Here is a 13,571-nt window from a genome sequence, read left to right on the forward strand (position 1 = left end):
TTGGTGGTAACTTGGTTACTTGGCGCAGTAAGAAGCAGGATGTTGTCTCTCGATCTAGTGCAGAGGCAGAGTACAGGGCTATGGCTCTTGTGGTATGTGAGTTGCTATGGCTGAAAACCTTGATGACAGACTTGTGCCTTCCAGTATCGCTTCCATTGGCTCTACTGCGACGACAAGTCTACCATTAGCATAGCAGCAAATCCCGTTCAGCATGACAGGACTAAGCATATAGAGGTGGACCGTCACTTCATTCGAGAGAAGATCATCTTTGGTCAAATTTGCACTCCATTTGTCACAAACTCTCAGCAACTTGCAGACATTCTTACAAAAGGCGTCAGCAAGTTGTGTTTGAGAATGCATTGTCCAAATTGGGCGTTTCAAATATCCACGCACTAACTTGAGGGGGAGTGTTAGCATATATGATACCATGATTTATGGAATGACTTACCATAATAACAGAAATTTGACTATGAATATGTTAGCATATATGATAGCTACGATTTATGGAATGACTTACCATAATGCAGAGATTTGACTATGCTATAGAATATGCCATAGAATATGCTTTAGAATAGGTTGTGATTTGATTTAGATTTAATTTAATTTTCTTTCTTGTACTATGAGCATGTGCTCTTTTTATCTATAAATACTAGAGCTGTGAATAAGTAATTCATCTCATTCAAGCCTTTACATAATTCTTTCATTTCTCTTCTTTTTATATTTCTACTTATATATATATATATATATGAAGAATTATTTGATTTAATACAATATATTTTTTATACCGCAGTTGAGGGCACCAATTTATTTTTCCAAAATTACATTCAACGTGCTATCTCTCTCTGTGTATATATCTATGGGTTTTTGTTGTTAATGGGAATGAAAGTTTTAATTTAACCATATCTTCTCTCATTTTTATTTTCTTTTTGCAGGCCGAGCAAAAAAGAAATAATGAGAAGCGCATGACATCTCACAATTCTAGATTCAATCATTTGAGCAGGATATCAATAGAGATTTATACCTGAATGAAGTTTTTGTATGGTGAAATTTGTTTATGGAAATAGAGTCGGTGTAATACTTTAGAAAAAAATAAGAGAGAGAGGAGAGATGGCGCTGGTGGTGGGATGGTGGAGGAGGTGGCAGTGGTTAGGGGTAAAGGCGGTAGGTGGAGGAGAGAGAAAAGGAAAAGAGGGAAGAAGAGAGAAGGGAATCATTATAATAATATGTAGGCAAATTCATGGATTGACAATATCAAATTTTACCTTTTTTATCATTAAAATAATCAGGGTATAATGGTGATTTCATCCCATTTTTGACATCCGCAAGCCATTAGAAGGGAGGTAAGTGCAACTTCTTTTGCCCACATTTCGCGGAGTGTAATTACGCAAACCTCATGGAAGGTCAGTGTATTTTACCCAACATGTTTTGAGTAGACAATAGCATTCAAAAAGAGAGAAGACAAAACAGTGATAAGAACATACTGCATAATGGATGCCAAAAAATGAGAATAAATTTTGTCGACACCAACTTACCAAGTAAATCCTCATAAGATTCTGCCAACAGTGATGAGTCCATCAGCAAAGGAGGTGAGAAGACTTGATCCTCAGCTCCATCCATGTCATAAAATGACTTCTGTGGAGCAGAAACTACACGATTTGAACCAGCAGCTGAGAAAAAACCATTTACTCGGTCATATTCCCTGAGTGTGTCCAAACCATTTAACACATCTGACAATTCATAGTACTTGCTCCCAAAATGACCACCACGAGCACGATTCTCAAGCGAGGGATCTGCTTGAGAAGTAAACTGTTTATTTCTTACACCCAGTTTATTTTCTGACCCCTTATGAGAAAACCCAGTAGTAGAAAGTGGAACAAAGAAGTGCTCAGAGCTATCATCAGAGCAACTCTCTTGTGATGGTTCCAAATTGCAGGATTGCACTGACAGAGCTGCTTCTCTGACAGATCTCTTTAGGTTCTGGACATAAGAATTGTCATTGTCTGCGGAAGCATAAAAAATAAGAATTAAAACCTCAAAAATAAAGATCTTAAACTATTTCTTTAGACTGAAAGATAGAACGACTTAGGCAAGCCAACGGTGTACATATTCAGGAGGGAGGGGAAAATGCGGGAGTAGAAGTAACATTGCACACCTTGTGGTGGATCTACATGATTATTTGAGAGAGGCTGGTCCAGTGACCTTCTTTCTGACAAATTTTCTATTTGATTGGTTTGAGCTAAGGTGTGTCGCTTTTGCACGTTCCCACCTTTCCCAGAAGAATTTGGTGTCAAACTAAATAAAGGTGGGAGTTTTAAAACAGGGGGACTGGCTGAAACTTTCTCTAACTGAACGGTTGACAATCTTGAAGTTACCTCAGCAACCTCATCAGTGCTACTTTCCTGCACAGTTCAAGAAGACCATTAATCTATACAGATGCAAATTTTAACCAAAATAATCGTAGTATATCTGTCACAAAACAAGTACCAATGTTCTTCCACTGCTCTGTGCTTGGATAGGTGAAGTGGATCTGCCATGACTTTTGTTCATTGGAGAAATATTCGAGGAAATGCTGTTCACTTCCTCTGTTAGCTCTGATATTGAATTTTGTATTGCTGGTGCAACTTCCTTCAGTTGATTGATGAGCACCTGCACATTGCAACTGTTCATATGAGAAAAATCCTCAACATAGCAGCTTAGCGTGTATGCCAGTATGGCAGCATTAAATAATAAATTAGAAGTTCCAATTTATCAATCTCAAATCTACAGTGGAAGACCACGTGTGCTACAAGAAATCAAGACAAATCCTAGAAACAGGAATGTAAAGGGGGCCAAGCTGAGCCAAGTACTAGCTGCTCAGCAGACTGGCTAAGCTTGATGAAACATAGTAGTGTTTCATCCTGGCTAAAACTCAGTGAGATCCATATGAGCTCCACTTTAACGCTCAAAAATATGGTTAGGCTAGGCTTGGCTTGGCTTGGCTAGGTTAAGTTGATATTATTTCACAATGATGACAACATCTTAGTCATTTCATGTATAAAATAATGGTATCTAAACCAAATATAATGACAAAACATGGTGATGCACTATAGACTTGAACTGTCACATGATACCATCCAGCAACAGCTTCAGCACAGCTCAAATTTTTTTTGATTAAGTGATGCGTTGAATTTGTAACAACAAAATAATGCAGTCTCAAACTTCTAACACGTATCCCAACTTAGAAAGTAATTTCTACTGGCAGCAACTTTACGAAGCATTAAAGAGTCATTGCATAAGCTTGCCTCATTTTACTGAATGGCTCACAGGATGGCCTCGGCTCCACTGCTTGTGCTTTAAAATGAATTTAAATAAGTTGCACTCGAGTCATACGGTTTGTTTAACAGCATTGCAAACAACAGTGAGAGGTTATATATGGTCGAGAAATTCATGGAGAAATCAATTCCATACTCCCAGTTGATCACTTTTTGTAACAAAAACCTTTTTAGGTAATTGAGTAGAGCTTGTAGTTTAATTCATCATAAATGGAATCTTATAGAGAAAGCAGAGGCTAAAATAACTTCATCAAAAAAAGATTAACATCATCTGTGTACCAAACAATGTAACAGATTGTCAATTGACAGCTGAAATGCACAGGATTGCCTCTCAATGATAAGTAGGTACTTTAACTTTAAAGGAAATCATGGATTAACACTTTGTCATTTCATTCCCAACCAGTGAGAAATTCATAACACGGAGTTTTTCTGTCGAATACACCACTACAGGAACACCAATCCACTTCAACCAACTTAGTTTCATGGGCAACGCAGTTATCAACTTTCCCCTCATAATTGCCAACAAACTCAAATTGAATAACACGTTTAGTTGTCTACTCGAGTAGTTTTCCCATTAAACTCCACTATTCTCTCATTTTTCCTCTAATGAAGCTTATTTCTTATACGTTCTCTTAAATTCTTAATCCTAAGTATCCCAAAAGAAATTGGTTATAAGCATATCTCCAAGTTTTTATTTTATATTATCTATTTTAGCTTCATCAGGGAAAAAGAAAAATACCGTTGACTTTCATATTCATAGAAGTCAGCTTAAAGGTTCACACTAGCTTTCTACCTGACGTAACCGCTAACCCTCCTTTCACCAAGCCAGCTAACCTCTCAAGTACGAATAACTATACACGAGTATATTCAGAAGCTCGCTAAATACAAAAATTGGTTTTCTTCAGATTACAACATGAAGCCATTAAGCACAATTAGGTGCTGAAATTTACATTCTTTCAAAAAAAAAAAAGGCCTAAACTTATAAAATTTCTTCAGAATAAGCAAACAAATGAACATAAAACTTGCAGTTTACAGTTTTATTGTAAATATAGGGATACATCCATGTTCAATATTCACAGAAGCTAAAGCGTGTATACCATAAAACTGATACCAATTCCACTGCCAAGTGACAAAAGATATCCTTAGAACATTAGAATAGAAACTTTCTTTCAAAACTGCACAAAGTTCAAATAGAAACATTATTAATTTACCTGGATGCTAGCTAGGTGTTGCCGATGTTCATCAAGAGTGGAAGCTAATGAGTCAGCATGGCCATTCGTACCACCCTCGTCTGCACTCCGTAGAAGGTCTGGACCCTCTCCATCATTGGCTTTTGCCTATGACACAATCATTGGGGGGAAAACAATGTTACTGCCAAGGAGGTAAATAAAAAATAAATAAATAAAAATTAATCCCAGAAAAATCCAGGGAAATTTTTTTTAAAAATAAATAAATAAAAATAAAAATCAGAAAATAATATAGATTTAGTTCCCACCTGATTATGAGGTATAGTATGTCACAGAAAAAGTTTTTACATTAAAAAGGTGATTCGATCAAGAGAATTAAGAGTTAGATTTGTATACAGACAAGTGAATAACCAATGATGATTTTTCATTACAGGCCTATCTATTAAGACAACCTAACTTATCACAAATGAAGTTTTCTTATAGTATAAAAATTGCCAATGCTTTTGAATGGTTTGTGCAAAAATGACAAAAATGAATGCTTTCCCAAAGTATCAAATTGCAGTCAATGGCATGTAAACAAAGAGACACAATTGTTCAAAACAGACAGTATTTTACCCGCCCCTATGGCTTGGATCTTTTCCTTGATACAATTAAGTGACAACCAGTATACATTGGGAAATCAAGAAAAATTTGTGACCTCATATGATTAATTATTCACATTTTCACAGCTGTCATCTAATTTGTAAACAACGAGATCACATTCTCTCAACATGTGAAGTGTACGAGCATATCATTGGTAAGCAATATCCAGTTTAATAGAAAACAATCAGGTTGAATACAATGATTAGGTATGATAATCTAATTATACGAAAATCAGATATATATATATAGATAGATAGAGAGAGAGAGAGAGAGAGAGAAGTATTTCAATTGTACTCAAACTCTAATGCTGAAAATAAATTACTTAATGTTTCTTTTAGGAAACTGCACAGAATGCAGCAATAATTTCTCACTAATCTCGAAATAATTTCATCTCTGCTTGAACGATTTAACTCACAAAACATTCCATTGAACAGAATCATTATTGTCACTAATTTTTTAGCATTGAATTCTAAAAAATTATAAAATTTAACAATCATAAGCCACAAATATTTGAGCTATATTAGAATTTATTGATGGAAGGCCATGCACTGGTTTGGTCTCAGGCTGTCAGGCAAAACAAGAAAAAATGGAGAAAACTGTATAGCAAGAACAGGGACGGATCTAGAAATTCATATGAGGGGGGCAAATTTACATAGAGGGGTTTTTTTATAATTTCAGGGGGGCAATTTTAAAATTTTATGGGTATAAATGCAAAAAAATATAAATTTAGGAATGTAAAATGCAATAATAAAAAATTTCAGTGGGGGCATGGGGGTGGATGCCCCCACTGAGCCCTTCACAGATCCGTCCCTAAGCAAGAATCAAATAACTGACTAATAGAATAGTTGCATACATGAAATATAAGCTTACCAGATGAAGCGACTGTTTATGTATACGTTGCAAGGCATGTGTCCAGCGCCTGAGAATTTCTGCTATATCAACAGAGGGGTGGACTCTTCCACTTCTATCATCCACTCGAGAAAATGTTTCATCATTTATTTGTAGAGTAGAAGAATTTAAATTGTTCTTAAGCTTTTCTCGGTTTACATTAATTAATGTACCATCCACTTGTTTGTCATCTAATTGCATTGAAGCCAGATCTCCAGGTTGGACAGACAAAACATCTGTACAAGGGGCCTCCGGAGAACTTTGATCCATAGCTGCAAGCAAAGATGACCCAGAGATGCGGTACCTGAATATGGGATCTTACACGTGAGCAAGCATCTGTGCAAAAGCTATAAACATGACATAGGACGGGTACATCGGGAAGTTACCTATGCTCCCGGTGAGATATCAGGTCCTCGATAGGGCCCGAAGCAAGAACTTCATGCTGGCCTGCACAGAGTGGAATATCAAGATCAATAAAAAGAGTATCAAGTGAAAAAGAAAACATTTTTATAATGATGATTCTTCATAGGAGTACATTTAAAAATAACAGTGATCTGGTTTTTGTAATAAAAGAAGTAGTTTTGGGTCTTGGCTTACTCAAACCGAGAGCCAAGAGCTATATTTATATACAAGAATAGGGTACAACGAAAGGAAACCAAATCAAAGAAAAACATAAAATATGCCAAAGTCTACATGATCCCATGACTATGGGGATCTTATCTACGGGATCCAATGATTACGGGGATTTTATCGATTTGATCCCATTATTATAAGGATCTTACATAAAACACATAATAAAAGGCTAAAAATAATAATAATAAAGATATTTCAACACTCCCGCTCAAGCTGGAGTGAAGATATCAATCAAGCCAAGCTTGGTAATCGAGGAAAGAAGCAAATATGGACCAACAGATTTGGTGAACACATCGGCCGATTGATTAGAGGACCAAACAAAGCACGGCATGATAATTCCCGAACGAACCTTCTCTCTGATAAAATGAATGTCCACCTCTATATGTTTAGTCCTCTCGTGAAGAACAGAATTTGAAGCAAGCATGATGGCTGACTTATTATCACAAAACAAGTCTGAAGACTGTTTTTCCCCTAGCCCTAGCTCCTCCAAGAAAGATCGAAGCCAGAGAATCTCACAAGTACCCTAAGCCATGGCACGATACTCAGCCTTTGCTAAAGATCTTGAAATTATAAATTGTTTCTTACTTTTCCAGGATATAATAGAAAGTACAAAAGCCAGATGTGGAAGGTCGGTCAGCCTTGGACCTAGAATAGTCTACATCATTGAAACAGGATAGCCCAACCTGTTTGCTAGAAGAATAGAATAATCCAAGTCTAGGACAAGACTTGAGATATTGAAGAATATGATATACCGCATCCATATGAGTTGTACAAGGAACATGCATAAACTGGCTCACAACACTAACCGCAAAAGCCAAATCAGGACGGGTGTTGGTAAGATAAATCAATCTTCTTACCAAGCGCTGATACTGCAAGGGATCAGAAATGAGATCTCCGGACTCAGCCGAGATCTTCAGATTAGGATCAATAGGAGTGGAAGCAGGTTTACACCCAAGCATACCCATGTCTCGAAGAAGATCCAAGACATACTTCATTTGCAATAAAGAGATACCCTGCTTAGATCTAGCAACCTCAATTCCTAAGAAATATATGAGCTGCCAAAGGTCATTCACATCAAAAGCTTTAGCCAATTGAAGTTTTCCTTGAGCAATCCTAGGGATGTCATTGCCAATAATGATGATACCATCAACATAGACAAGAAGAATGATACAACGACCAATGGAGGAATGGTGGATAAAACGTGTGTTGTAAATAAGAGCAAGAAAATAGAAGAGAAGAATTCTTGTGTATCTCTTAGATGTGAGTACATGTGAGTTTATATAGGAACCCAAGACATACAATCAGTACATTAATTTAGCCAATTACCATAAATTAAGCTAATCAAAATCCTATAATCAAGCTAGTAGATTTTATGCATTAGAATATTCCAATAGTCAAGCTAGCAGATTACATGTAGCTGAATAGTTAACTTTCCTAATTAATTATAGGCTGCAAGCAGCCTATATTCACGACACTCCCCCTCAAGCTGGAGAGTAGATATCAACAACTCCTAGCGTGCTGCAAATAGAGTCGAATGCATTCTTCGGAAGAGCTTTAGTGAAGATATCAGCTAGTTGATTGCAAGAGGGCACAAAAGGAGTCATAATCTCATTTGAAGCTACCTTAGAACGAATGAAATGACAATCCACTTCAATGTGTTTTGTCCGTTCATGAAAAACTAGATTGCTCGCAATATGAATGGCGGCTTGGTAATATGAATGGCGGCTTGGTTATCACAGTAGAGAGGAGTTGGATCTTGCACTGAGATTCCAAACTCTTGTAGAAGACTTCACAACCAAGTTAGCTCACAAGTTGTGTGACCCATTGCACGGTATTCAGCCTCAGCACTAGATCGAGCAACAACTGATTGCTTCTTACTTCTCCAAGTCACAAGATTATGAAGATATTTCTAGAGATAAAAGGAATAGGAATAACTCTCCGTGTTTATTCTTCTCCTTGTGGAGGATTTAAATAGTACACAAATAATTACAAAGAAAGAAATAATTACAAAGGAGGAAAGAAATTAAAGACTAAAAATCAGCTCCTATAACTATGCTAATCAGCACATGTACAACTAATTATCTATATATGTTAACGATTATATAGTCAACAATACAGCTAATTATCTATATATGTCAACCCTCCCCCTTAAGTTGGAGAATAGATGTCCCGGATTCTCAGCGTGGCAAGAGTAGAATTAAACATTTTGCTATAGACTCCCTTAGTCAAAATATCAGCAAGTTGATCCTCGGTCCTCACATAGGGAGTGCAAATCACACCTTCTGTTACCTTCTCTTTGATAAAGTGCCTGTCAATCTCAACATGTTTAGTCCGATCATGTTGCATAGGATTATAAGTAATGCTAATGGCTGCCTTATTATCACAATATAGCTTCATGGGACTTTGACAAGCAATCCTCAATTCTCCCAATAGGATCTTCAACCATAATAATTCACACACATCGTGGGCCATAGCTCTGAATTCAGCCTCGGCACGACCTGGCCACAACCGATTGCTTCTTACTCCGCCAAGTAACTAGATTGCCACCCACAAATGTGCAATATCCAGTAGTTGATCTTCGATCCGAAATAGAACCTGCCCAATCAGCATCTACATAGGCCTCTATTGCAAGAGTGATCATGTTTTGAAAACAAAAGACCCTTATTAGGTGCTGATTTCAAGTATTTAAGTATCCTCTCTACTGCGTGCATATGAACTTCATGTGGCTCCTGCATGAACTGACTGACAACACTCACTGCATAGGCTATATCAGGTCGTGCTTGAGCCAAATATATTAGTTTTCCTACCAACCTCTGCTTTCTCTCTCTGCCAACTGGTGTATCATCAGTCTTTTCACCCAATCTATGATTCTGTTCGATTGGAATATCCACAGGCTTGCAGGCTAACATCCCTGTCTCAGTGAAAAGATCAAGTACATATTTTCTTTGTGAAACAAATATTTCTTGCTTTGAACGAGCCACTTCAATACCTAGAAAATACCGCAAGACACCCAAATCTTTAATTTCAAATTCCTTGGCCAAATGTACCTTTAGTCTCCTAATCTCCTCGGTATCATCCCCGGTGATGATGATATCATCCACATAGACAATAACAACTCTAATTTTGCCTCCCCGAGAGTGTCGAAGGAATAACGTATGATCTGCTTGACTAGGATGATATCCATACTTCTGCATAGCTTGTGCAAATCTACCAAACCATGCTCTAGGAGACTGTTTCAGGCCATATAATGATTTTCTTAGTCTGCATACTTTCCCCTTATTGGTACTTTCATCACTACCTGGAGGAAGGTCCATGTACACTTCCTCCTCTAGATTGCCATGGAGGAAAGCATTCTTAACATCAAACTGTTAGAGAGTGCACTCTAGGTTAGCTGCTAAAGATAACAGAACCCGAATAGTATTCATTTTCGCAACTGGAGCAAACGTCTCCTGATAGTCAATGACATATGTATGAGTATAGCCCTTTGTCACCAATCTTGCCTTGTATCGGTCAATCGACCCATCTGCCTTATGCTTTATGGTAAAAACCCATTTGCAGCCAACAATTTTTTTCCCTTTCGGCAACTCCACTAACTCCCACGTAAAGTTTTTTCAGAGAGCTCTCAATTCTTCAACCATCACCTCTTTCCAACTTGGATTGTCAAATGCACCTTGAAACAAAGGAAAAAGATGGAGCACTTGAAATATTAGAAAGAATAGAGGGATTACCAGTCATATAATTAGAGGCTCCAGAATCAATAATCCATGGCTAATTGGATGAGGAATGGAGGCAAGAGTTACCTGAAGCACCCAAGGTGGCAGTTGAGGTAGATGAAACATGAGTGCGCGCCATCAGTGAGTCATACTCTGCTTTGGAAAGAGCTACAATCTCTTCATCAGCAGGAGTGGAGATCTCCCCCTGAACAGTAGCATGATTAGCCCATGTGGGCTTGCCATGGAGTTTCCAACATTTGTCAACAGTATGGTTGGTGCGATTACAATGAGTACATTTCTTGAGGCCACTGCAACCACCTTGAAAATTTCGACCTTTCGAAACATGTCCCCCGCGACCATTATGGGAATTATCAGAGCGCCCAATGGGAGCTGCAAGGGCAGAGCGACTGGCTTTCTTTGGAGCAGATAGGTTGGCCCGCTGAACACGATTATAAGCCTTACTAGCAAATGGCAAAAGTGTACAAGCGAGAATTTGAGAACTAGCAGGAGCAAATTTGGGTCGAAGTCCAGAAAGAAATTTCACCGCGCAAAATTCTTCCCTGTATCGTTTTTTAGTCTCCATATCAGTAGACAATGGCTAATACACATTCATTTCCTCCCACATACCTTTCAAGGTGGAGTAGTAATCTTCAATAGAGCGATCTCCTTGTATAGTGGAAAAAAAATCCTCGTAAAGCTGATGAATCCGAGAGATGTTTTGCTCAGACGAATGCATCTCCTTCAGGGCATCCCAAATCTCTTTAGAGGTTTCAAGAAAAGAGACATTGTTGAAGACCTCGGGCTCCATACTGTTCCATAACCAAGTCATAATTTGGGCATCTTCTTGTTCCGAAGCATCAACCAATTTGGCATTAGTAGGTTTGGTTGACTTAAGATAAGAGAACTTCCCTCGAGCTTTCAAAGCAACTTGAACAACTCCGGCCCATTGACAGTAATTCGGACCCTTGCGTTTAATATTGGTCATGGAACCAAAGAACAAAGAATCTTTAACATATGTTTTGTCACCCATGAAGACTGAGCAAGAACGAGAGGAGATCTGAGTAAGAATAGGATCCAAGCAAGGAGATCAGCAAGAGGATTCTTTCCAAGCAAGGCTATGCTATGCCATAGAGTCAATGAAACTGTAACCTTTTTTCTTTTCTTTTTTTTTTCTCTTTTTTTTTTTTCCCCTTTTTTTTAACATAATAAAACAAATAATAGATATTAAACTGTTTACATAAGAAAACGTAAAACTAAATAGAACTCTGGCAGTAAAAATAAAATAACAAACTAGAATTCTTAAAGGCACCAGACTTTTGATGTGAGAACAATAGAGAGAAATGGTGGAGACTGGGTGAAGAAGAGGAAGATGGGAGTTGGGTCTCAGGAGCATTTTTGCTCTGATACCATGTTATAAATAAGAGCAAGAAAATAGAAGAGAAGAATTCTAGTATATCTCTTAGATGTGAGTACATGTGGGTTTATATAGGAACCTAAAACATACAATCAGTACATTAATTTAGCTAATCACCATAAATTAAGCTAATCAAAATCCTACAATCAAGCTAGCAGATTTTATGCATCAGAATATTCCAATAATCAATCTAGCAAATTACATGTAGCAGAATAGTCAACTTTCCTGATTAATTATACGTGGTAAACAACCTATATTCACGACAACATGTATGGTCAGAATGGCATCAAACAAACTCCATAGATAGAATTACATCACTGAAGCGGCTAAACCAAGCGCTGGGAGATTGTTTTAATCCATACAAAGACTTCCACAATCAACAGACCTTTCCAGCATACTCCCCCTTAACCCGAAAACCGGGTGGAGGATCCATGTAAATAGTCTCAAGAAGATCACCGTTAAGTAAAACATTCTTCACATTAAGTTAATGAAGAGGCCAATTGTGAAAGGCAGCCAGGGAAACGAGCAGACGAACTAAAGTAAATTTAGCCATTGGAGCGAAGGTATCATTAAAGTCTTTACTAGGAACCTGAGTAAACCCTTTGGCCACCAAACTGGTCTTATACCGATCAATAGAGCCACTAACCAGATATTTAACACTGAATACCCATATGCAACCAACAGTCTTTTCACCAAGAGGGAGAAATACAAGCTCCCATATTTCATTATGTTGCAAAGCATCCATTTCTACCTTCATAGCAGACATCCAATTGGGATTCTGGAGAGCCTCACACACATTTCTGGGAATGGAAATGGAATCAAGTTTGCCTAAAAAGGCTCAGTAAGACCCTGAAAGACCATCATAAGAGAAATAGGATGATTAGTACTACAAGCGAATCCAAATCGAGCAGGAGGTTTGCGATCCGAGTGGGATACCGAGACTCAGGAACAAGGTCAAGGCATTGTAAAGGAGAGAGAGATGTACCTGAACCTGAATCTAAGGAGGATGAAGGCAGTGGAGGCAAAGCACGAGGGCAGCAAGAATAGACCTGCAAAGGGGGTGAGGAAACCATAAGAGAATACTCTTCTTGAAAAATAGGAAGAGGACAAGCAAGAGGAGAAACCATGAAAGTTGACATCAAGGGAGTGATACATGTGTTTGTGTACCGGATCATAACACCGGTAACCTTTTGACATGGAAAAGTATCCTAAAAAGATACATTTAATGGCCTTGTCATCAAATTTAGTACGAGAAGGGTTATAATTCTGAACAAAACATGTACATCTAAGCACTCGAGGCATAATGGAAAAAAGAGTAATAATAGGCTAAAGCATTTGTAAAGGGGCCTTACCATTTAAAACTTTACTAAGGGTACGATTAATGAGAAAAGTAGTTGTAAGAACCACCATGTGCCAGTACGACTTTGGCACCATACCACTTAAAAGATATCGGACAACTGACATTAGTTAGCGTTGTTTTACGCTCTACCACACCATTCTGTGCAGAGGTGTTAGAATGTTTTGGGTCATTATGTAATTACATATAGTTGGTAGGGTCATAGTGTAATTAGCTGAGTCTTGTATCTTTATATAAGCGACTGTAGGCTTAAGGTTTAACATATGAAATACACAATTCTGTAGCCAACATGATCTCTCTTTCTCTCTCTCTATCTCTCTCTCTCTCTTATCAGTTTGAACATGGTATCAGAGTGGTACGAAACAATGGGAAACTAAGATTGTGGTTGTGAGTGCATCTGTGTTGTTCTTCTACGAATCGAAATCG

General features: G+C 37.9%; 1 protein-coding gene across 2 annotated transcripts in view; it reads right to left on the minus strand.

Moving 5' to 3' along the window:
• LOC132287205 (AUGMIN subunit 6-like) overlaps positions 1 to 13,571 on the minus strand; it is a 43,706-nt gene that overhangs the window by 7,058 nt on the left and 23,077 nt on the right. For both annotated transcript variants that reach the window (XM_059789744.1, XM_059789743.1), the window contains exons 7-12: positions 6,415 to 6,475; positions 6,011 to 6,332; positions 4,523 to 4,648; positions 2,485 to 2,646; positions 2,153 to 2,399; positions 1,533 to 2,000 (exon numbers count right to left, since the gene is read on the minus strand). In XM_059789744.1, coding sequence (XP_059645727.1) covers positions 1,533 to 2,000; positions 2,153 to 2,399; positions 2,485 to 2,646; positions 4,523 to 4,648; positions 6,011 to 6,332; positions 6,415 to 6,475 — 1,386 coding nt within the window. The remainder of the gene's footprint in view (positions 1 to 1,532; positions 2,001 to 2,152; positions 2,400 to 2,484; positions 2,647 to 4,522; positions 4,649 to 6,010; positions 6,333 to 6,414; positions 6,476 to 13,571) is intronic.

Source organism: Cornus florida, unplaced genomic scaffold (genome assembly GCF_030987335.1).
Source record: "Cornus florida cultivar Cherokee Brave unplaced genomic scaffold, ASM3098733v1 CherokeeBrave_3.0.0_Hap2_Chr11, whole genome shotgun sequence".
Classification (NCBI taxonomy): domain Eukaryota; kingdom Viridiplantae; phylum Streptophyta; class Magnoliopsida; order Cornales; family Cornaceae; genus Cornus; species Cornus florida.